The following is a 26,048-nucleotide window of genomic DNA, read 5'->3' as shown; positions in this document are numbered from 1 at the left end:
AAGAGGACACCCCCAACCACCCTAAAGGCTGGGGGGGGAAAATTCCAACCCACTAGAAAAAAAAAGGCAATGGTATTCTTTACACTGAACATAATAAAACAAAATGCTGTCAGGCAGCATTTTTCGAAATGTACCTGTCTGCAGGTGAATTATGCCACTGCCACGGTGGTGCTGCCACCCTTTGACAGACTAGAGGGTTTGGTTTTTTTGTTTGTTTTAAACTTGAGGTGGGCAAACTACAACTCAGTATTCAAATGCTACAAGCTTTAGGAAGACTGAAGTCCAGAAGTGCCACGCTGGCTTGGTGTATGCTGGGGGTATCTTCTGACTTTATCTTTTATCAAGGACAGAGAACAGATGTGAGTTTAAAGTGCGCTGCTTAAAAGTTGCCATTACTAACATGATAGTCACAGCTGAAGTGTACACAACTACTTTCACTTAGAATGATCAGCCTGCAAAACACATCAACCCATAGTCCCTTATCTGCCAACTCCCCTAATACCCAAGCGTCTTAAAAATACAATCAAATTAATCTTGATTCGAGTTCATCTCCTGGCCTCTCACTCCCTGCTTTGCTCATTGTTATATTCACTCCTAAATAAACATGATATTGCTTGGCAGGTCCCATTTGGCTAGGTCTCCAGTCTAAAATCACAGCTAAATGAACAGGGCCAGCCGTAGTTTTACTAGTCAGCCTCCCATCAAATTTCTTAATTCACAGAGGTTACCATATATTCTTTTATTAAACTGATCTCTCTGGTATGATTTTCTGTTCTCTGAATGCCACCAGATAGCACAAAAATAAATAAATGAGTTTTACCCATCTTTAGACTCCCTTCATTGACCAGTCATTTGTAACAACTGGACTTTCAAAACCAGAAACACAGCAAACATCTTCCCATGCAGGCACTAGACTTGGAGACAGAACAAGGCTTCGGTGTCTAACTCTAGATTCTCTCAAAGTGAACGATGAGGTGGGAACAAAGGCAAGAAAAAAAGAAAAGTACCTCCATGATGCATATTCTTTCTATGACTGTCAGGGTCAAGAGCACTTTGCTTAATTCTGGGCTCAGGGAATCACTCTACACGCTAGACAAGGAACAAAAGGTAATTTGTATCTTCCGGCAGCATTTGGAATATAAGCCAGGTCTGAGACACCAACATTTAGGACAGCAAAAGCTCCAACAACAGTGAAGTTTCTCTAAATTAGGCATAGCTATCACAAACAACAAAACCCCAAACACTCGCCTCCAAAACCCGCAAAACCCCAAACCCAGGAATCTATCCAATTTATAAAGTTTTACACCAGTCATCAAATCTTCGAATAGTAAAGATGCACACAAAGTTTTCAATGCAGAAACAGGAAGAGGTCTGAAAAGTGACTGGGTAGAAAACAAACAAACAAACCAACCAAAATTATCAACAGTGCATAAAGACTAACGTAAAACTTTCCCTGCCTCTCAGCCTGCTTCAGTTTTTAAAAACATAGTATCTTGAGTGGATAAAAGCAGCCCTTAAGATCTTCCTAGTGGGGACTGTGTTACAAACCTATACAACACCAAGCAGGCTGCCGGTAGGTCAGCTCATGACGGATAGAACTACAACTGGCTGGTAACAAAAAAATCACTAGCTAGATTAAGTGGAGAGAGGCTGCCAATTTGCATTACAATCCCAGTTTATATAGTTCCAGTCAACCAGTAGGAATCACAGGGGAGAATACCATAAATAATATAGATAGAAGAGCATATGCCTGTGAACACCTTGCTAGTCCACAGCACTGGCTCTCCTACACATCTGTGAAATGTCGTACCATGTCCACCACCCAGCTGCTTTCATGCAGCACATCCTCCCAATGCCGCTGCTGTTGCATCCTCAGGTAGTACACCCGCTGTCCTGTGCTCCTCCAGTGGACCCATGCTCCTCAACAGCTGGATCAGCTCCCCCTCTCAGCAAGGTTCAAAGAATACAGACAAATTTGAAAACTTTCATCCATCAGAGTGATGCGTTCATGGAGAACGTAGGCTGCAGTGCTACAGTCTTGACTAATGTTTGAAAAAAGAGAGTCTTGACTGAAAGTCAAAAGACAGAAACGAATGTTCCCTTGCACAGGCTTAAGTTAAAACCCTTGAGGTGCCCTCTGACGTTTTAAGGACATGGAAAAACTCCTCCTGCAGACACCGAGCAGGAAGTAATCTGCAGCCATCTAAAAAAACCCCATCAACCTGACAATATTTTGCCTATCATGCCTTTCTGCTCATGATTTTAAACATGAGTATCTTGTTTGGTCTGTCAAATTTACAGAATTATGGTTGACATGGACAGCAATCAACAATTAACAGTTCTCTTAACCATAAAGTTTATTAGGAATTTACTCTAATACTTTATGAAGTGTAAAATTTCATATATGGTTTGATGAAGAAATACTACTCAAAAATGGTTAAAAGAAAGAAGAATATTATTATTTGACATATATTACTCAAAAAGCAGCATTGCTCCTCTCCCTCTGTTATGGTGAATAAAACTACACTATTATTTATAAGGGCCAAAATTAGCTGGCTGAAAAAGGGGACATTTTGCAGCAGTTTAATAGCAACGCTAACAGGAAGAAAAGGCATTATTTTCAATAAATAAAATAGGTCCTGTTTTTGAAACTGGAACTATATTAACATTGGATTGTGAAGTAAACTCAAATTTTGAGGAGGAGCTGCTTTTTCAGTCATTCCACTTCTGAAAAAGTTCTTGACACTTTTGATTTTTTTTGTTTTTTAATTATATCTCTTCTCATACCTCATACCACCAAAAAGCCTGCTAGTGCAAAAACCGTAGATCAAGTTAATAAGGTCCATGATATGACTTCACAACATGGTGGCTATAACTCTGAGCAGAGCCACAGTGCCATATCCCTCCTTGGGATCTATGGTTAAGCTTCAACTCACCTACACAGACAGAAAGGCTTCTGGGCACTGGCAAATCTTTCTCAAACTGTGTTGTTTTTTCTTTTGTCACAGGCTGGATCTTGGATAGACCAAACTTTTCTAACTCAGAAAGATACCTCTCAAGTTGAATAATAATCAGGCATTTTACTCTCAGAATCATCTTCAATTAGCAAACTCACTCGTGTTCTCTCTTAAGAGTAGACCAATATTATTCTAATAGGTTTGCTCGCTCTACTAGAAGGGTCATAAAGATTGAAATGTTATCTGAAAATTAGCCTCAATTATCCTGCTGTTTTGACATACTAACATGCGACCCAAAATTAAAACTTACACTACTGTACGCTCAGGATGTTAAATATGCAACATTTCCAGCAGCTAAAAATCAGTAAGACTTAAAGATAATCCCATGGCGAATAGACATATGTATAAGATTGTCTTTTTGCTAAAAGAAAAATCTGTTTCTGAATTAAATCACCATTTGTAAATCTGTACAATATGACTGTCTTCAAAGAACAGTGAAGAAGTTTAAGATAATCACTAAGGCACAATACAGGATCTGAGCAGTTAACCACCCATGGTCAGGATAAGTAATAACTCCCGATTTCTCAGTAATCCATCTCTCAAACTTGGCTAGGCCGGTAAAGATGCTGATGTGGTCGTTTGTCTCACAACATACCAGGTCACCAACATTTTAGGCTCATCAGTTTATTGGGGGGAGCCATCGTGCAGCCTGACTCCATTCTGACCACAGTGAGAGAACAATACCTCAACAGCAGCACAATACCTCAACAGCAGCACTCATACAGCTTACAAGAGTCAAGGGCATCTCTATGTTAGTACGTGAACACTTGGGAGGGTATGTTTTGGTATCTTATGTTGCTGAGTATGCCTTCTACAATGAGGTGAAAAGAAGCTGTCCTACCATTAGGAAGAAGATCCTACAGCAACAAATCCCAGGTTCCTCCTCCTTTGCTGCAAATATTAAGATACAGAAGTATTATCTGGTACAGAAAACAGTCTGTGCAAGAGATCGGGCTATTTGGGATGAGTCCTGGTTCCTGGGGTGAGTACACACTTCCCACTCTGCACAATGAGGCAGAGCACAGCTTGCTAAACGCTTCATACAACATTTAATCGTTCTGTCTCAATAAGCTTGCTTCTCAAGTCACTTGTGGAGGTCTCCGTTACATTTTGCTGGAGTATTAAGACCTAAATATAGGATCTCCTGCAGATATCACCTTTCTTCTCCTTGATCTGGTAGAAATGAACCAGCCAAGAAGGGGAAGGATGCTGGGGAAGGTTGAGCATTCCTTGACTGCAGGTTCCCTATTGCTGGTAGAGTCAATCAACAGCAGAACAAGGGGAAGAAATTTATTTTCATCCAAATTTTGCCAAGGCATGCATATTCACTTTCTCCCCCCCCCCTTTTTTTTTTAAATAATATTAGCTTAAATTAGTACCATTAATTCTTCTCACGGAAGGCAAGAACAGTTTTCAGCTACCCAAGTATTTATCAATTTTTTTCACTTGAATTTTGCAGGGCTATAATTTTGATTTAAATATGCAAACCTATTTGAAACAGTGATTTCTCTTTCCCACTTTGCGCGAATTCTAAGTAGGTCAAACTTTTTGTTTTGCTTTTCGAAAACACCACTGGCAGCCAAATACAAGTTTAGCCCCCCAGAACTGAAGCGATATTAATATGCCTCTGACTGGTAGTTTCTACAACTCCCCCTCTTTTTTTTTTTTTTCTTTTTTAAAGGGATCTGAAAAAAACGTAAAGAGAGACTCAGATGTAAAGATGCTGCAAAGAGATGGGTATCAACAAGGGTGTCACACATGCCACATAACAGGGACTATTAATAAAACAATGTATTTTTTATGTATGTGCACACACATAGACATAGTAATTCCTGATTATTCCTTCACTAGAAAGAATATTTTGAAAGATTGATTCGACCTAAAAACGGACCTGTATACATTACAAATTTTGTAACAAGTACATGCTTGGAAACAAGGAGATTTGACACAATTAGGGGAAATGTTTCACATTTCTTGTAAATGCACCAACCATATTGCACTGGTTCGCTGCTCCCTCTCGAGGCAGAAGTATAGAAGTTCGTTTCTCCTTTTCCATCTAAACTCAGTGTATTTTATAAGGGAATTCAAAGACTCCCATCTCTCTCTACAAGACAAACTCTACACAGAAAAGGCTGTGCCTGCAGACAAAATAAGCACTGTTTTTGCAATATAATCATGTGGAACAAGGTTGGATGTCTTGTCTACCAATAAGGCAATGAACACCAAGTCCTCCAACACAACTAAGTCAACGTCAGCTACCACCTGCTTTCACACCAGCAGCAGGATCCCTATTCTATGTTAGATAGGTAACTGTAAAAATAAGCACATATTTTTCGCTAAATTTGCACCGCCTTAACTAAAGGTTAAACAGTATTTTTACTGTAAGGTTGCTTCTAACTGCTGGGCATTTATTTCCATTTCTGCTTGAGATCCACTGTCAAACAAGCAAACTTGCACTGATACACTGGCTTACAGTCAGTATAAACACCTTCATGGAGGTTTGCAATGGCAATTAAGTCAGCTTCTAAATCAACTTTAATTGACAAAGCACACCTCACTTGTAGATTCAAGCCAGTCAACAAGAGATGAGGCAGAGTACTTAACAACTGCCACCTTGCATGTTAAGCATGTCAGACCGTTCTCCTATTCTAGGAGCCAAGTAATCTCTGAAAGCCTCACATATGTGTATGAGCATACAGAGTTTATTTTTGAGGACACAGAAGAGGCAAATCTTACATGCCTGAGCAATGTTATCACAAATCAAACTTAGGTTTTTAAGTTTCCATTCAGATCTAAGGCATCAGATAATCTGTTCAGCAAATATTGCCTTATCCAAGTTAACTGGTTTTCAGGTATTAATCTCCTGCAAAAAATGTTTGAGATTTACTTCATCAAGCTTTTATAGGCCCCTAGAGTTTATGGACTATGTTCACAAGCCAAGCTACATCACTACACCTTAGCAATGCTGTCCACAAGCCCTTGCCAAGGCAGTTGTTGCAGCACAAGCCACCCTGTCTGGTCCGTGAGAAAAGTAAGATGATGATAACTGTGGGGAAAACCATGAGCAAACTGAAAAGACAATTGTCTACACTAACCATTAAGGAACTTCAATGATAAATCTTCTTTTTTTCTGGAGATTCACAGTCCTGGAAGTGTAGTGGCAATAAATTCAGAAACTTCTTAAATACAGCCAGAGATGATGGCAGCCGAACCCATAACCAGGCTCAGAAGGACCAGAGTATCCACTAAGGTCATGTTTGGGATGGTCATGTTTGACACAGCTCTGTCTACACAGGATTAAGACTACCTTTCTCTAAACAGTGGGCTAGATTCACGTTCTATTTCCCTGCTCTCAGATCACCAATCTTTAGGGTTTTTTTTTCTTATACTGACACAATCTCTAGAGAAAGGCATGAAGAGCTGATTTGTCTTCCCGAGGGTAGCCTGTAGCCTGGACGACTGAACTGAACCCAGGCCTCCAGCCACGTGCTTTTAACAACTAAGCTGTGACCACAAAGCGATGTTTTTGAGCAACAGCAGTTACTCCTCAGCCATTTGTGTAAAGGCAAACCTGTGGATGTACATCAAGGAACGGTGAGAGCACATCAACAACATTCAGAGCCAATCAGACCAAGATGTGGAGGTGGAAAGACACCTAACCCAACCCCACAGAGATGCCGAGCTCTTCTGTAGAAATAGGTAAAGGACTGTGGATAGTACTCTTAGATGGTCTCCTGGGAATGCAAGTGAAATGTATATGCCTTTGCCTATTTATGAATCCAGTAAAAAGTGCTCATGAGTAGAGTAGAAACCTGGTAAGGTCATTCTTCATCGTGGGAATGAAACATTTGATAAAATGCATTGGTTAGAAGTTGAAATTAGAGAAACTCTGCCTAAAATTAAGGTCCCTGTTCAAAGATTCATAAGCCACTTTGACATTTCACCAGCCTGAAATGCAAAACGCAGCTGAATCATCACCCGTCATGCAAATGGTGCTGTGCATAGCGCAGGTTCATAGTGTGCTAATACTCAGGCCATGTGAATTTCAGCCTGTTTCTCAAGACAGCTGTTCGCCACCAACAATTCTGCAAGCCACCATGTGGCTTGAGACCTTGCCTGCTCTAAGTCAGACACAGGTTTTGGAAAAGCAGGAAATAATCCTGAGAAGTTCTGCAGCATGTTGCAGGTGAGAAGACCATCTCACTGCTCCCTTCTTTGCAAAAAGCTACAAGACATAATTAACATAGAAAATACACAGAGGAAACTAAACCAGACACTCCGGGGAATTGTTACAGTCATCTAATTACTTAAAAAAAAATTCTAACAAAACCCTCTTACACAAAAAATCCCACACCAGTGAAACAAATTGTGTGTTTATCCAGTAACACACCTGGTCAATGTCAGCGTTCCGAGGTAGAAAATACACAATATTGTTGGTGATCTTCTTGGAGAGCCTGAAAATTTCAAATGTAGAAGCCAGTAAAGGAAAAAACAAGAATAGGGAAGGAGAAGTTGCTTCATATTCATTTATTTTGAAATTATGTCCCAAATTCAGTTATTATACAGTTAAATTATAGTTAGTCTTCTGGGTGTGTGAGTTAGATACTCTTCTGAAATGCAGAAATTGGTATTGTCTAAATGCAGAAACTCTGTTTCACCATTACTGCCCTAAAAAGTAGAACCCCCCCCCCCCCCGAAACCCTCACTTTTTAGGAAAATTTAACTGAACTACAGAGAAGTATTTGAGAAATTTGAATGTAGTTTATAGCTAGTACATTGGTTTGATATTTGTTTTCTAATCCATTTAATGGAATCTCTCTCATGCATGCATACAAAGATTTCCTTACTCTTACAAATATGGCTACATTTTAGCCATAAAGGAAACAACTGAGATTATTTTGGGGGAAAAAAACCCACCACACTTCATATTTGATGAAACTATTATGCTAATACCTTCCCAGATGAATGAGTGTTCAATATCACTGTTAATAAGTTAGTATGGAATTTTATACATTAATTGAAAGGGTTAATATTTTTCTTGCACTCTTCTGTGATTTCCCAAGTCATAGGCAGGTGCTATGACTGAGAACAGTCTGAGTAAGATACACCTTTTATAAATCAATTAAAAAGTGGAATTAATGACAAAGTCATAGCTCTCATAATTAATTATTACCTATATACACCACATGGCTATTTGATTACTTCAGGGTATTTTAATAAAATAGTATAAAGGAGTTAAAACTGCTGAATTAATGCTTTAAGTTAAGAAGCTACTACAATTCTCTAAAGGATTTTTTACTTTGAAGAATAACTCTTCATGACTTTTTTTTTTAAATAAAAAATTATAATAAAAACATTTAATTTTAGGTGGTCAAAGTCATATAGCTGAGGTTGGGGGAGGAGGACTACACAAATGCGGCACATCTGGGACTTCAGCTGCTGGTCATATCATCCCCAGTCAGCCAACAGGGCACACAGAGCCCATGTCAAGAGAGGGAGGAGAAGAAAGAGAGAAAAACACTCATAAGCGACTAAAAATCACAGCAATGCTTAACTTTGAAAGGATATCCGTCTGGGCAAATCATAGTTTGGATATCGAAGATTTCGGCAGTGGCATAGTCAGGCCCCCCCCAGGGCGGGCTGAGGAACACAACATCTGCTTGCAGGTCAGCAGCCAGCACCATGAAGTCTCCGCACACAAATTCTATCTGATCTGCCACGCCGTACACCTCAGCGTTGTTGCGTGCAAGGCTGAGCTTCTCAGGATCGATATCAATAGCAATCACTGCAAACGAAAGAGAGCGCAAATGCACAGGTTAGCGTGAACTGCGAATGCCACCTGACCATCAAAAGGACATATCAGAAGGACGGTGTTCTTCTGCGGCCACCAGATACAAGTCACACCTATACTGTTGTGCAGTGAGTTACTACTTCAGTTTTGTAGGTCACAGTAGACATGAAGATAGAGTTCCTCAGAGGGGAAGGACCTGCCCTTGCATGGCCGGAGCAGAGGTTCCACCAAGAGCAGAACTGCTGCATTTACAAACCAGCAAGGGAAGCCACGCAGCCAAGACTGGGGAGGCTCAGCTGCTGTTGCTGCAAAGCTGAGAAGCTTTAGCTTTTGGCAGTCATGCATCTACTACCATGACAATCCTCCATCTCAGCTGAAGTAGTGGGCAGATAAGGCTGTCTGCCTAAGAGTGGAAGTCCTCCTCGCTTCAATCTTGACAGCTTCAGTCTGACAGCTTAAACGGTGTCAATTAGAAACCTGCTACTCTCCTTTGTTAAAGACAAACATCTATCTGTGGCTGATCACATTGTACTGAAAATTGAGTTTAAAAAAACCACCAAACACAGCACAAGAGAGATGAAAGAAGGGCAGTACATAATCATAGAAATAAAAATTTAGCCAGGAAATACAAAGAGCTAAGTGAAATTTAGAAAGTATTTCTAGAATAGACCATAGACTACCAAATTTAATGCAGTAGAAACTACCATTTGTCTTGCTCAGAAATTACTCAGAAGCGTTAGATGAGCTGGTGTTTTACCAGAGTGTTTGATGAGTAGAAGAATATCAAGTAGTCAGTGTTTTTACAGAAAGCACTCTCAATGTTTCACTGCAATTTCATTAGCTGGCAACAGGAACTTAGACTAATATTAAGTTACCATCACTTTTCTGTATTTGGTTCTGCTGCACCTGCAGGTGATCCCGTTCAAGTGTTTTAAGTACTATTCGCAGGTATCCTGCTTTTGAGTACACAGACTTGGTGTAACAATTGGGAAAAGCAGCAGCTTTGTGGCATCTCTGCAGGTTAGCACTGCAAGCAGAACTCAACCTTTGCCAGCAATCTTCAGAGCATCCAATAGACTAGTTACTATGCCACGTAAAAATAACTTTGACTAGTACAACACAAATCCAACTCTGACTTAAAATAGAAAAGCAGTTTTATAGGTCCTTTTTAAAAACAGAAAGCTCATATTGTGAGTCTGAAGCAGAAAAGCTTCTGTTGCTTCAAAAGCACTGAAAATAAAAATTAGTGAACAAAGTGCATACCCAAATTTTTAGGGAAAAAGATTGAAATATAATAACAGAATAATGCACTATATACAACACCTGCTTACCTCTTTTTGAGGTCAACGCAAACTGAATAGCGTTTCCTCCAACCCCACAGAACGCATCCACTATGATATCGCAGTTGAATGACTGACTAACGCGGATGGCAATATGCTCAGCTATTTTCTCAGGCGTAACAGAAAACCAACCCTCTGCAAAGGAAAGGGAAGAAGTGCATTTTTGCCCCTTATTTCAAGGTCACCTAAATTAAAAACAAACAACCAATCTCCCCGCCCCCAACTGAAGGTTTAGCGTTAATCCCAGCAATTCTGGTTTAGAGCATTCGACCAGGAAATATAGGCTTTGAAGATGATAAGCTCTGGTCAGTCCAGCAATTTGCTAAGCAAACAGAATTCTCACTGAAGCAAACAGATACGCCTGAATCTCGGTAAATGTCGAACTCAGTGCTGAGGATTCTGGCTTATCAAGGACTTGTCCATTGAGACAGCTACAAAAAACCTTTATACATCACAATTATGCTCTGTAACAAATAAAACCAGAAATATATTCTCTCTTGTCCGACATGTTATTTTCTTTACAGCAATATCCAGTCTGCCAAATAATCTACATGTTTATGTGGGAGAGCATTAGAAGTGAAAGGCTTAAAAAACCCAACAAACCCAGGATACAAAAACCCCAGTAATCCTGATTCCTCCTTTACCTTATAAATTTATGATTTGGAAGCTGTTTCCATGTAAACATGGAAAAAAATCAACTTTGAAGTGATTGCTGAAAGTCAGAACAAAACAGAATAAAACTAGATCCATCATCATATTTGGAAGTTTCACAAAATTATTATATAAAATATAGAAATCGAAAAGTGCCATTGAGTTTCTGAAAAAGTCCTGACCAAGCATAATTTGGGTACAGTTCAATCTTTGGCAAACATCAGGACTAATGCAAACAGGGGTGGTACCATGCTAGAGGCTCTACTGAAATCCAAGACTTCTGTTTGCCTGCCTGCTGGGGGATGGAATTTATCCAGAGGTGCAAACGCACCTCTTATAAGAAAATCAGTAATGAACTGTGAAAAGGGTCACAGGTTTGGGTATATCTTATACCACCAAGTCAGTGCACTTTGTACTAAACATACCTCTGTCTAGTTTAATTCCCTCATCAAACCGAGAGAACAGCCGGTAGCGTTGTGCCCAGTACTTGGCCAGCTCTGGATCAGCAGCAATCTCGGCAGGTATAGCTCCCAGCGCAATTTTATTCCTTTTCCTCCTTTTTTTCACCTTCTTCTTTGCGGTGATTTTTTCATCTACAGCTGGAAGACACTGCAAAAGTTAATAATCACTGTTCTCATAGGCTAGGAATGTAATTGGTAGGTAAGTGAGAGTTAAGATGTAAGAGGCTTATGTTTAACAACACTGCTAACCGTCCTTTATTACTGTTTGCCAGAGTATGCAGATTAGTGGTTTAAGCTAAAAAAGAGCATGCTGTATATCAAGGGAATAGCATTACCTGACAGGTAGCAGTCACAGTCTTAAAAATTGTAACACTTCACCCATTACTTAAGAGCCTTAACAAGCTAGCCATCATTTCAACTGGTAACAATAAACTACATAGTCAGCAAACAAGTGGATCAGAGACTAATTTAATGCCTTTATATAAATAAGGCATAAGAATCAATCTAGACAAGAGTTTTACAGTAGAAATCTAACATAATTGAATTACTGTAGGAAGGATTAAACTATATGTAGAACCCTGAATAATCCTGTTTTCCTTTGTTTACAGTGTTAAATAGAAAAGTTCGTAATATAGACTTTTATTTTTTTTCCCCCCTAGAAAATAATTTTAACAACACATGCTCCCCAAAGCTCAGCAATGTGCATGTGAGAACCCAAAACCCGACGGTCTGTGCATCTACCTCAAATTAATCACCCTTATCCTTACTGGGGAAAAACGGTGTGAATTGGAGACCTGTTAGATCACATCTAGGATCAACAATGACTGCTTATATAAAAGGAAATACTGCTAATATTAAAGACAAGACCTGGGATTCTGGCGCTCCAGGAATAAGCTACTTCCACTAGCACAGCTCTCAGTCGGCCTCATTACCCCGTGGACCTTTTGAATAAACGAATACCGCACAATGCTGTAATTTGGGAAGGCACTGCCGATTCATCCCCAGTTTGTGGGAAACTGATGTACCTTGGCTGACGTCCTCTGCCTCTGCCCGGAGATAATCGGGAATATCCAGAGAGATCAGCTGCCGCCCGCAGCCATGCTCCTGCCTCCCTGCGCCTTGGCCATCGGAGCCGCTCGCTGCCACGTCCTGTGCTCCCTCCTCACCGTCACTCCCTCCAGGTTCTGCGAAGGCCGCGCTGGAAGACAGTGGCTTTTCGTTTTCGGCGTTCAGCATCACAGTCTGCACGGCAGCAACGCTCTCTTGATCCTCCGAGTCACTGCTCGCGGGCAGTGCCTCCGCTTTACCCTGAAGGGAGGCTGGCTGGGATGTGCCTTCCTCCCCAGGTGTATTAACACGCTTTAGGAACTCTTCCACCTGCAAATTGTTCAATATCACAGACAATTAGATGGTGCTGTTAACCAGCTACCAAGAGCACAGTTTAAAAGCCTTACAGCTCAAAAGCACTTGCCATGCACGCACTCTCTGACACATGTATTCTGAAACAAGTAAACTATCCAGAGTCAAAACATTCAGGAAGTCCTTAACTGTGCTCCTGTATTAGCTTTGTGTGGCAAGGTTTTGGTAGCTGGGGTGGGGAGGGTCATTACAGGGGTGGCTTCTGTAAGAAGCTGCTGGAAGCTTCCCCTGTGTCCAACAGAGCCAATACCAGCCGGCTCTAAGATGGACCTGCTGCTGGCCCAGGTTGAGCCCACCAGCGACGATGGTGGTGCCTCTGGGAGAACAGATTTAAGAAGGGAAAAAAAGGTGCAGGGGGCACAGAAACAGCAGCCAGAGAGAGGAGTGAGAACATGTAAGAGAAACAACCCTGCAGACCCCAAGGTCAGTGAAGAAGGAGGGGGAGGAGATGCTCCAGGTGCCGGAGCGAAGATTCCCCTGCAGCCCGTGGTGAAGACCATGGTGAGGCAGGCTGTCCCCCTGCAGCCCAGGGAGGTCCACGGTGGAGCAGATATCCACCTGCAGCCCGGGGAGGACCCCACACCGGAGCAGGTGGGTTCCTGAAGGAGGCTGTGACCCTGTGGGAAGCCCACACTGGAGCAGGCTCCTGGCAGGACGTGGAGACCCATGGAGAGAGAAGCCCACACTGGAGCAGGTTTTCTGGCAGGACTTGTGACCCCGCGGGGGACCCACGCTGGAGCAGTGTGCTCCTGAAGGACTGCAGCCCATGGGAAGGACCCACGCTGGAGAAGTTTGTGGAGGACTGTCTCCCGTGGGAGGGACCCCACGCTGGAGCAGGGGAAGAGTGTGAGGAGTCCCACCCCTGGGGAGGATGAAGCTGCAGATATAACGTGTGATGAACTGACTGTAAACCCCATTCCCTGTCCCCCTGCTCCGCTGGGGGTGGGGGTAGGTAGAGAATCCGGGAGTGAAGTTGTGCCCAGGGAGAAGGGAGGGGTGGAGGGAAGATGTTCTGAGATTTGGTTTAATTTCTCATTACCCTACTCTGGTAGACTGGTAATAAATTGAGTTAATTTTCCCCAAACTGAGTCTGTTCTGCCCATGACAGTAATTGGTGAGTGATGTCTCCTGTCCTTATCTCGACCCACGAGCCCTTTGTTATATTTTCTCTCCCCTGTGCAGCTGAGGCGGGGGGAGCGATAGAACGGCTTTGGTGGGCACCTGGTGTTCAGCTAGGGTCAACCCACCACAGCTCCCTTTTTACAACATTTGGAAACAAGTTGTCTTTGGGAACTAGATACCAGCTGGTTGCAAAAACAAAACTCCATAAAATCGACCGATAAATACAGTAAATCATTCTCAAGTAATATCTGAAATATAGTCAGCCTTGCCACAGCACAGGTGACCAAAACTACTACTTTTTAATTAACTATCTTTTCTCTGATCTGCATTCAGAGAAGCTGTACTCTGCCTTTCAGGTTAGCATTAAACAGGTAAAATTACCTTCATACATTAATTGCATCATCTCCAAGATGTACCAAATGGTGCACGTGCTAAAGGGTTCTGCTGCATCGTAGAGAGCTCAACATTACATCCTAACCAATGTGCAGACACTAGTCCAAACTCTTCAAAGGCATATGCAGATGCTCACTTTTATGTTACAGTTGCTCTGAGTGGCACTAGGCCTGGGGCAGTTCCTTACCAGAAAGTCTGAGGAAATTTATAACTTTTTTTTTTTTTCACATAATTAAAGTTGCCCTCAAACTATACTGGCCTCAGGTACAAGATGGCAATGGTCAAGCCTTTGATCTAAAATTACAGCAATGGGACCGGAGTTCAATACAGTATGTGCTGTCACCAGAGAACAGTGTTTTGCACTTGGGTGTTAGGGAATGCCAAGCATCCCAGAAGGTGGCAAACTAACATTGAAAATCTGAGGTAACAGATTTTAAATCAGAGACTCAACTAAGAAAAATCTACAATGAACAAGTTTTTCTACTCATTACTAATTTCTGAGTTAAAAAAAAATTAGCATAAAGTTATAGGTGAAAATAAATACAGGTGGAGGTGTAGTGTAAGCAAAAATGTTGATACAAGTTACTAATAACACGTAGTTACATGAAATGCACTAACCTACACAAACATTTTTCTTTCACTGCTGAAATGCCAGCACTAACAAATGCTTTCACATGCATTTCAAAATCAGAGATTCTTTTAGTAACTACAGAAACCTACACACACCTCTAAAGGAATGATGCACCCAGATGTTAGGAATGACTTTCACATAACTTCACCATCAAGCTCGCATTCATCTTGACAGATTGCCGGGAGTCCAACAATGCCTTTCCATATCCACCCTAACCTCACTACTTCTCAACTAAGCAAGTGGAAAAAAAAAAAAAGCAGTGGACTGACACTTCAAAAATGCCACCTACTCTGGGCAGTAAGTTTTTTTTTGTTTGTTTGTTTGTTTTCTCCATAATTTAACATCAGGTAAGGGAGCAGATAAATCTATGAATTACAGCAACACTAACAACATTAACCTACCTTTTTCAAAGTTTTATTTTTCTTGCAAGAAGTTTCAGATTCCTCTGTAAAGAAGATGTGTGTGTTTTTGCTCTTCCTTGGTTTACGCATATCCAAGAATTTGGACTTGAGTTTTGCTTTTTTCTCCAAGTACTGCACACTTCGGTGGGTGAAATCTGGAATTCCACCATATCTGAAATTAAAAAAAAAAAAAAAAAAAAAAAAGGACAAATAAGGACTTAGTTGGTTCATTTCCAATCTGGAAGCTTTAACATGAATGTTGATGTCTACAGGAAATGATTTAGACTAAATTATTTCTTTATGAGACATTTGCTCCACTCTTAAAATATATGTCACTAGATGTAGCCGCAAAACAACGTACCTTCATGAAAACTTTTAAATATTTTTATTTGAAACTGTTTACCTGAATTGGTTTTAGATTTTCTTATTTTTTTTTTCTAATAGGTCTATAACTTTAGGTGGAAACAATTTCCCAGACCAGCCTGAAGAACAGGAATTGAAAAACTATCTTGATTAGCAGAATAAAATATCTTTTTGGTGGCTGTAAAGAACCTCCAAAACAGCTACTGCAGAAGCGCTAGACGTAAGCTACAGTCCACCTGTGCCCTGTGAGGTTAATTCTACAGCACTGACCACCATATCTTTAGGTCATACCACCAAAAATGAAATTTCACTGGTCAACACCCTGGCAACACTTTATTAGTATAGCAACATTTTACTAGTATAAGGCAACCTCATTCCAATACGAAACAGCTATAAACTATGATCTAAGCTCACAGGACTCCAAACTCAGAGGACCATTCATCGTCAGAGCCTTTAAGCTCTAATTTAAGTAGCTGACCAGCCATTTAACATTTACACAAGTGCAAGCACCTTACGAGTTACACTTCTGTTTCAAAGCGCTTTTATTGTTCTTTAATTAGTCTCTGTAACTTTGCATCTCTCTCTCTCTCTAGCCAAAGGATGAGTTTTATTAAGAGCAGAGACTAACTTTGGGAATCATCTTCAAAAGTTTAACAAAATGGGAATGGAGATGAATGGTCTATTTGAATAATAACAAGAGAGCTGACTTGCAATAAAGATACCCCAATGTCCTGGTTTCAGCTGGGATGTAGTTAGCTGTCTTCCTAGTAGCTGGTACAGTGCTATGTTTTGAGTTCAGTATGTGAAGAATGTTGATAACACTGATGTTTTCAGTTGTTGCTCAGTAGTGTTTAGACTACAGTCAAGGATTTTTCAGCTTCTCATGCCCAGCCAGGGCACCTGACCCAAACTGGCCAACAGTGTATTCCATACCATGTGACGTCCCATCTAGTTTAGGAACTGGGAAGTGGGGGGGGGGGGGGCGGGGATTCACCACTTGGGGACTGGCTGGGTGTCGGTCGGTGGGTGGTGAGCAATTGCCCTGCGCACCATTTGTACATTTCAATCCTTTTATTACTACTGTTGTCATTTTATTAGTGTTATCATTATCATTATTAGTCTCTTCTTTTCTATTCTATTAAATCGTTCTTATCTCAACCCAGGAGTTTTACTTCTTTTCCTGATTTTCTCCCCCATCCCACTGGATGGGGGGGAGTGAGTGAGCGGCTGCGTGGTGCTTAGTTGCTGGCTGGGGTTAAACCACGACACCCAAGTTCCTCATAAGCAATTACTTTTGTCCTGTGCCACACTTGAAACCCAAAACAGAGCAGGTTTCCTCAGGATCTTCCACTGGGTTCTCATCCACATCCAGTTCATGGCTAGGAAAAAACACAGATGACAGTGTTACTTACTGTAAAAAACCCACTCTTATTTTACAGATAATACCATTAAGAAACTCATGTATTTAAAACATTTAAATGTGGGCTTTGTAAATTCTTCCACACACTGCTGAAACCAAGCAAGGTGGAAAACACCGGCCTATTCATATGCATGAACACAAACCTTTTTTTTTTTTTACCCAATTCAAGGGATGAATGAAAGGGTTACAATATTCCAACTATTCCAAATGATCTCTTAAAATATTTAATATCAAGCTCTACATGGCACTGATGAAGACAATGTTTGTTCACCCTATTTCCAAGTTACCTTCATCATCCATTATGTTATCTATATTATTATCTATTATTAATGCTATGGCAACAACAAAATATTAGAACAAAACCAAAGCTACATGATTAGCAGATAATAATATTTCCGTTCATCCCTTCACCTTTGAGTTTATAAATTTATTAGAGAGGAAGAGCCATCTCACCATCTTTGAGACTATAAATTCTTAGAGAAGAAAGAAGAAGAATTTAACTAGGCAGAGATTAGCTATTTTATGATTGCCATAGCACTGAGCACTTTACTGGCAGCAAACAATTCAGTTAAACAATACAAATTATTTACTATCATTCTTGTATCATCTACACTAATTGGACCTAGATAAGCAAGTCGTCCTATCCAATTTAACAAACTTGTATACTTCAGTGGCGCAAGAATAGTACCATCACCTTGCACAGTCATCGAGGCTATACATTGTTTTCATAAAGCAACGGAAGAGAAGAAATATCCACCGCTTGTTGCCAGGTAAAGTGATAAGCAGTGATAGAAGAATATGTGGCTTCGTACTGAAGTTCTAACTCACGATCTCAAACAAACAAATAGTTACTATAAATCAGGAGGCTTCTGGACCTGGGCTTCTTGAGAAAAAAAGCTAGTCTAAATTTCATGACTTGCCTTCTCTTGACTTTGGCGTGTCTGTATTCAGGAGGCTCTTCATCCTCATCTTCATCTCGGTTATGAAGCAGCAACTGTTCTTTTTCATTTAAATTTGAGCTACATGACCCCTGTGAACCTAAAAAAGATAGATGAGATCATATCTTCCTTCTGCATAAATTAATTCCTTATCTTCTTGTCCCCAAAGTACATCTGCAGCTACGGTTAGGTTGTGGTACATACCTGAATCTGACCAATAAGGCACAAGTGTCACGCACACATATCTTTACTCATCTTTGAGGGACAATATACCAATACGAGCTTCCAGTATTAGAGTTCATAATCTTAAGCAGGACCAACTTCAAATTATCTCAGCTCTTCAAGAAATATAAAATGCCTACAAGGTACAAATTCAAACCAGTTTCTTCCTTGTGCGTAAATTTTGTTTCTATTCCATTAGCTACGCAAAGATATTCACATACATTTAATAACAGAGGATTCCAACCCTCCTCTCATTTCTTCTTGGAAAGGAGATTTTCCTTTCACCTCTCCCATTCCAACTCTACTGTAGGATCAAGATGGAACCACGCCTGCTTCTTCCTTCCTTAGAAAGTCACTAGCAGCAGACTCAGAGGTCTCCCACCAAACTGAAGTCCCAAGCTGCTGACACTTAACTCACTTGTTTCATCCCTCCTCTTCGGCAGGAGAAACCATACAACAGTCAGGAAGGATGTTACACTGCTACAGGAAGAACTGGCAGGCAAACAAGATGGCTCTCTCCTTTCTCTGCACGTTGAACTGGGTGGCAAAAATGTCTCCAGCCCAGCCTTGCACCTCCGCACAGAAGGTCTCCCAGTAGCGTAAGGCACAGCCACTGGCTTTCACTATACTACTACATTACCTGGCACTTTCACTTGTTAGCGCTAGCTGTGAACGTATGAATTTGGGGTTGTAAAGATGACTGCAGCTCACTGCCTAATTGATAACTTAATGCTGGAAAGGACCTCTGGAAGACATCTGGTCCACAGTAACACAGTACAATAAAACAGGTGTTTATTTTCAAACATGGCATTTTTAGACAGAAGGCAAAAAAACCCCAACCCCAGAACGGCAGAACTATTTTTTTTTCCCTCAAAAAGCTGTTCTTAAAATTCATGGGAACATCAACCTGAGTTTTCATTCATTTTAGACTATCAGTGAGAAAAGACTCATCAGCTGAATGACAGACCTGCAATACCAATACTAAGATAAATAAATAAATATGCACTAACAGTGCTCTCTCACCCCTTTCTGTAGTACATTTGAAGGTTTATGAAGCACATGTTCTGTTAAAATCAATTCTGGCTGAAGAACACATTCAATATACAGGTTAGAGAGGAGAGAGATCATCCAGAGAAGCAGAGGGAAGAAAAAGAAATCAAGTATGCAGTCATTCCACTAAATATTTGATTGACTTTTTTTAAAATGGCATAATACATGCCCTTGTTTCTTATATATAACCACCTAGAGAAATTCTGATAGAATTAATTTTAGCTGATTTGGTATTACCTGACTGGTTAATACTTTTATTTTCACAAGATGCACTCCTTTTCCTGGTTCCTCCATCACAGGGCTCCTGCTGGCTTTCCCTGTCAGATGAATTATGCTCTTGAAGACCTTGGTGGGCCACTGTTAGAGCTGCACTGCTCTGCTCCACTTCCTCCGAAACCAGATTTAAATTACAAATCCCAGAGACTATTTCACTGTGGGGCTCAACACTTGAAGGGAGCGTTTCCACACTTCTGGTGTTAGAGGGAGACAGCTCCAAGCTCAGCACTTCACTGCGTTCGGCCCCTGGGCTAACCAAGTCCATATTTCCCGAAAGACCCATCTCCTGAGTAACCCCATTAGCTTCCACGTTGTCACCATGTGAGCTCTCAGTAGTCCATCCTTGACTTGTCCAGTACTGAAACTGTTCCCAGTAATACCAGTACAGTTCGCTATAATGCTGCTCCCACTCTTCCCTGGTGTCCGCATTATTCCAAGGCTCAGAGGCTGTGGTGGCCTCAGACGATAAGAGCCCTTGATGCTTCTCCAGCCAACTCTGCCAAAGAAGGCCCTCTCCGTACTCGCTCCAGTACTTCTCCCATTTTTCTTCAAGTTTGCTGGGTAAAGCCTCATTTGTAAGACTACCTGAACTTTCACAGTTCCCTTCACTTAAAACCCGAGGTTTGCTGCTCTTCTCACGTTGCTCTGTAGCTAGGGCCAGCTCACCAGAAACGGACTGTATACGACCACCACAAGCTTGATCCTGGCATTTCTGCCCCATTTTATCCTCATGTTTTTGCTCTAACTCCTTTTTCTTCTTTTTCTTTTTCATAATCTTCATGTTACTTCTCTTCTTATAATTTTCTGTTGCCTAAAATATAATAGAAAAACATACTTAGAAGTCTACAACATATGTGCAGCCTTGTCTTGTTCTCTCTCCAAGCACATCTCTGTTTCTGTTGTAACCCTTCCTCTCACTGCAACCCTGCTGTTAGCTTTCTCCCCACAAAAGGTTGTAGAGTTTATGGGTCTGATAGGGCCCTGCTGCATAACCTTGGCTGACATTTCTGAGGAAGTTGTGAGGAAGAGCTGTGAGAAAGTCTATAGAAAGACACACACAAAAAAGGCAGAATTACAGACAGAAGTGGGGCTGCCGAGAGGTCAGCATTAGCTCAAGGATTCAGAAGGAAAGACATGAACATGAAACACTATAAAATCCTAAAGAGAGGCTGGTCAGGAATTGAAGGGTCACTGGGTTGAGCCCAACAGTAAAACAGTATCTCAGTAACATCAAGGATCTGTTTTAGGGGGCCATGGAGGCTGACCCTTACTGTTGCCTGGTATCTGCCTGGCCAGCAAGCACTGTTCAGGTGTCTTACTAGGGTAGTGAACGTGTAATGCTCAACCTAACAGAATGTTCAATCCTTGCTATCTTTGGGTGCTTTAAACAAAAAAGCATTGCTTTACACTCATAAGATCTCTAAATCCTGCAGCTGAATCTCTGTATGTCTGAAGACATTGACCCAAAAGAGGGGTGTAATGTTCTTCCCATCCCATACTGATCTCCAAGCTGGCTAATAGAAACACAAGGAAAGAGCCTCCTCTCCGAACAGGTGGACCTTTCATTTGTGCAATACAACCATTTCACCTGTCTACAACAAACTCAACTCTAGCAGAACAGAAGACAGAAACCTGAAACTGAAAGGAAACACTAAGATAACTTGTTGGTTTCATCAAATACAACTCCACTTGTTTCAGTGCTTACAGATATAAACAACATAAAAACATCCAAGAAAAGCAAGTTTGTCTATCAGATAAATCTGCCAATTTTTTTCGTAAACTGCCATATTAAGTTTGGCAGGTAAAAAGGCGGCGGTGATGAGGGACTACAGCTCACATGGGCAAAGACTGCAAATGTACGGATACTACTCTAAATGCCCCAGCAGCTGCAATCTCTAGGGTTTTTGCATTCACAAATGCGTAAGGTAGACCATAAAGAAGTTAGGTTCAGAGAACTGCCATCAATCTTTCATCCACATCCCTCATAAGGTCATGTTAATACACACAGTGCAAAGCACAATGCTTAGTAGTAATCTAGTAGAACCACACAATATTTTCTCATTCAACTTATCTGCAGTATTACTACGTAGCAACAAAAACTGCATGTATCCAACTTTGAAGTTGGATGCCTGTAAGGTCTATTTACATGCCATCAATTAAAATCATGTACAAGTTTCTCCTATTTATTTACAAATTAATCAGGTCAGAACCATGGAATGCTCTGCACAAAAGTACTCTCTCACTGCCAAGGAGGCTGGTATTGCATAAAGTGGACAATGTGGATATCCCACTGTCTTTTTCTCATCTATGAACAACTTTAGTCTTCCTTTAAAGCCCAGACGCTCCCTATGGGAAGCAGAGCACCCAGGCCTCAATCTGAGAAACTAGCTTTTTACATTAGTATCTAAAGCTAAATAGTTAAAACAGACTGTGTGAACACACATGCTCAGATTGGACGGTACTAGTTGTCCTGATGCAGAGCATCAACATTACCATGGCTGTTTTAAACTAGCACTCTCTAGTAGCAAGAGGAACATAGATAATGGAAGCATAAAGCACAGCCTGACCCTGTTTAGTCAAATTGGCAGCTGGATCTTACAAACTGCACACACCATGGTGCTGTATGTTGTTACAAGTATGCGAGGCAGCCAGCTTAAAGCCAGCTCAGATACGTTTCCATGAACTGTAATCTCAAAAATAACTGAGGAGTAGACATGCCCCTAGGTCTGGACACACAAAGCAAACAGAACAAGTAAAGCAAATAGAGACTTACCACAAAGTCCCTGTGGGCTGACTGCCCACCAAACTGAAGAGGCAATCCCATACTCTTCATAAGCTCAGCCTCCGAGTCTAGTTCAACTTCTTCCAGGTCGAGAGCATGATTAGTATCCACCTTTAATGTCACATTGGGACAATGGTTTTCCTCCTCAGACGCTTGTTCCTCCCCTGTTAACAAATTATATTAAGTGAATATAATCTGGTTGTGATACCTCAAGACAACAGCACGGCCGACAAAAATTAGCAGAACTGCCTCTTAAGCTTCCTTTCCCATTTAAAATTTTCATTGCAAGCATCTTATTTTCCACATAACTATCAGCAGGAAGTGAAATCTAACTTCGACAGCCAAAACACTGCACTGGGTCTGGCTGGGATGGAGTTAACTTTCCTCACATCAGCCTGTATGGTGCTGTGTTTTGGATCTGTGGCTAAAACTGTGTGGATAAGACACCGATGTTTTGGCTATGGCTGAGCAGTGCTTGCACAGCTTCATAACTTTTTTCCCCACTCTGCCTTCCCCAGTGAACATGCTGGAGCAGGCAAGGATCGGGAGGGGACACAGCTGGGACTGCTGACCCAAACTGGCTGAAGGGATAGTCGATACTGTATAACGTGATGCTCAGCAATAAAAACTAGGGTAGCAAGTGTGGGTGCTTGGGGTTGACCCACCACAAACGTTCACCTCAATAACTTGCAGAGCAAACTGCAATAACGCCCAGCAAACAACAGCAAAATTAGTATTAGGAAAAGAAAATTCTTTACAGGAGCTTGTTTGGCATGTCTCAGAGCAAGCTTAAAATACAAGGAACTGCTGGTTTTGTTACAAATCTTCCCAAAACACACTAACAAAGATAATACAATTTTACAAAAATGTAATGTGTGAACTACAGAACATAATTATCTCAGAAATAACTGATCAACTATTGAAACACTGCTTCCACATCTATCAAATTTTTAAGCAACATCATATGTATAAAACATGACAAATACCACTGAGAAAGTAAGAACTGTATATTGATGAAGCTTAATGAAATACAAAAGCTCTTGAAACAGTTGATAAAACTGAAAAAATTAAGATTCTTTTTTTTTCCTCAGGATATATTTACTGCCAAATTATCACATAGCGCAAGACTCTTCTGTTTTTAACTGATTACTCTCACCACAATTCAGTCATATATGCACAAAAACATGGTTTACATTCTCCTTCTTCACTCCATTCACACTGCCTCTATCTAACCTGTGCTATTCATTCTCAGCTTCTATGGACACTCCTTTCTGTTCAGACTCTTTCCTTTCAAATCAAGCTATTATATGAAGCTGGAGCTAGCAAGACAGCAATGAAAAATCAGATACCAAAGGAATTATGTTCAGATAGGCATGTGTAGGGAATTCGTGAGGACGGAGCAAGGGACTGATGTTGAATTTGCCAGAGCATACACCATGATTATTCCTAAAATACGAGCAAGTAGGTAGAGACTTACTCCTCCGGTCCTCCTCATATGATTCCTCATGTACATGCAAATCGTGATTTCCCCCATCGGGGCTACTGCTTCTCTACTTCTGGCCCAGCAGATGAATCAGCAACAACTAATGTCCTAGGCTGGGGTAGAGGCAGCAGGACAGTATTACTCCCAGGCAAACATCTAGGATTTGCAGACCCTCCGTTATAAAATTGATTTTGAGCTAGGGAAGTTGTAGTTACGATTTGAGAGCAGGTCAGACACTTGTGAGCTAATCTGCTCTGTGCACCAGGTGGAGATTATGTGAGCTCGTAAATAGGTGCAAACTGGAATAAGCATCGCACCCGGTTTGACACAAACTTCCATGTCAAGATTATAGTAACTTGAAAGTTATGCTAGTGCTAAGCTATTATTCACATCAATCCCCATAACAAAAGTACTGAAAAACAAGGCAGAAATAAGAACAAAACTATGGGTTAGCAGTTATACAGTCCTACTGTACCTTAAATAACCACACATAACTCATTTTACCTGCACATCATATTGCACAACACATTTTATTACCTTACCTGTACTGCCATTGTCATCTTTGACGTAAAATCCTTTTAATCCCAGTTTATATAGTTTTCGATCTCTGTAAAAACGAAGAGAGACATTGACACAGAAGCTCATCATTAAAATGAATTTTTTCTACTGTAGAAAAAAATCATTTAGTGGAACAACCTCCCCAGGAAGACGGCAGAGTCCCCCTTGCTGGAAGTTTCAAGATGCGGCTGGGCAGGGTGCTAGATGACCTCACCTAGGCCCCCTTTCCCACGCAACGCTGGCCCAGATGATCTTTTTGTGGTCCCTTCCCACCTGGGCTGCTCTGCGATTCTAAACACAGGAAGCGAAGAAAAATACAAAAAAAGGCAGCACTTTAAAGCCTGACGTGAAAAGCCTACACGAGGCACGTTCAGAAAACGTTCCTGCTACGCGGAACACCCTGGAATTCAACTTTTGGCCCACGAAACATTCTGCTTAAGCGGGTGGAATTTAGCGCCTTCAGTGCGAAACTGCGGATATTTCAGCCACCGCCCGACGCTGAAGGCACCTCGCCTCTGCAAGTGCCTCAGCTGAACACGGAGCGTGTTTAACATCGAAAGCTCCGGTAACGGCCACGGCCGCGTCCTCGCCTCCCAAACCCCCTGCCTGCGGCAGGCAGCCAGCCCGCCAGCAGCATCTCCCTTCAGCCCCCCCGCCCCGCTTTGAGAGACCCGCTGCTCCCCTCTGGCTGGGGGAGGCTCCGGGTCCCCCCGCGCCCGTCTGGGGCCGGGAGAAGGGGGCCGGGGGCGCCCGCCGGAGCCCCAGCCGGGGACGGGGTGGGGGGGGCGCCGCGGGCCGAGCCCCAGCCGGGGACGGGGTGGGGGGGGCGCCGCGGGCCGAGCCCCAGCCGGGGACGGGGTGGGGGGGGGCGCCGCGGGCCGAGCCCCAGCCGGGGACGGGGTGGGGGGGGGCGCCGCGGGCCGAGCCCCAGCCGGGGACGGGGTGGGGGGGGCGCCGCGGGCCGAGCCCCAGCCGGGGACAGGGCAGCGCGGCCCGCGCCCCCCGGGAGGGAGCGGGCTCCGACCGGCGGGACGGCTGCTGCCCGCCCCGGCAAGGGCCCCCCCGCGGGAGCCGGCGTTTGGGTGGGCTTTCCTCGCCCCCCCTCCCCTCCCGGTACGGTTTGGTAGACACGACCTACCGGGACCCTTTCGTGCACCTCCCCCCGCTGGCAGCCGCCACGGCCGCAGCAGCACGGCCCTTCCCCGCACCTCCCCAGCGGAAACCTCTCCCGGCCGCGGGGGACGCGGACGCGCGGGGCCCGCCCGCTGCCGGCGGCGAGGCCGCTACTCACTCGACGAAGGCGCGGGAGCAGAGGCAGAGGATGCCGCCGGCCGCCCCCGCCCGCAGCAGCAGCTCGGCCACCAGCCGCCCCCGCGGGTCCTCCACCATCCCCGCGGGAAGACCCACGCCGCGGCACCGACCCGCCGCCTTCCGCCGGAACTGCCGGCAGCGCTGGGCCCGCCCCGGGCCCGCCCGGCTGCGGCCCAGGGGGCGGCCCGCGCCGAGCCGAGGCGGCCGCCGCGGGGGTGGCGGGGCCTCCTCCGCAGCCGAAACGGGGGCTCGGCCTTCAGCACCCCGCTTCGCCTGTCGGCGTCCCAGGCTGCCCGGCTGCGGAGGGGCTGGGCTTTTGAGAGCTGTAGTGGGGGGCGCCTGTGTAAGCGCGGCCGTAGTTGGAGCCGTGACTGGAGCAGAAGTAACGGGAGAGCTTGACGTGAGGAGGGAACGGGGCG

The 26,048-nt window shown here is 42.9% G+C and overlaps 1 protein-coding gene across 1 annotated transcript in view; it reads right to left on the bottom strand.

Annotated features, from left to right (window-relative positions):
- TGS1 (trimethylguanosine synthase 1) overlaps positions 1–25,741 on the bottom strand; it is a 31,725-nt gene extending 5,984 nt beyond the window's left edge. The window contains exons 1-12 of the mRNA XM_069779356.1: positions 25,610–25,741; positions 24,303–24,367; positions 22,269–22,441; positions 19,457–20,306; positions 17,930–18,047; positions 16,882–16,968; positions 15,227–15,398; positions 12,286–12,637; positions 11,225–11,398; positions 10,140–10,283; positions 8,586–8,802; positions 7,408–7,486 (exon numbers count right to left, since the gene is read on the bottom strand). Coding sequence (XP_069635457.1) covers positions 7,408–7,486; positions 8,586–8,802; positions 10,140–10,283; positions 11,225–11,398; positions 12,286–12,637; positions 15,227–15,398; positions 16,882–16,968; positions 17,930–18,047; positions 19,457–20,306; positions 22,269–22,441; positions 24,303–24,367; positions 25,610–25,707 — 2,529 coding nt within the window. The 5' untranslated portion in view covers positions 25,708–25,741. The remainder of the gene's footprint in view (positions 1–7,407; positions 7,487–8,585; positions 8,803–10,139; positions 10,284–11,224; positions 11,399–12,285; positions 12,638–15,226; positions 15,399–16,881; positions 16,969–17,929; positions 18,048–19,456; positions 20,307–22,268; positions 22,442–24,302; positions 24,368–25,609) is intronic.
- Positions 25,742–26,048: the final 307 nt, after the last annotated feature.

This window comes from Haliaeetus albicilla, chromosome 3, assembly GCF_947461875.1.
Source record: "Haliaeetus albicilla chromosome 3, bHalAlb1.1, whole genome shotgun sequence".
Classification (NCBI taxonomy): Eukaryota; Metazoa; Chordata; class Aves; order Accipitriformes; family Accipitridae; genus Haliaeetus; species Haliaeetus albicilla.
The sequence above is the reverse complement of the archived record's forward strand: the minus strand, read 5'-3'. Positions and strand labels throughout refer to the sequence as shown.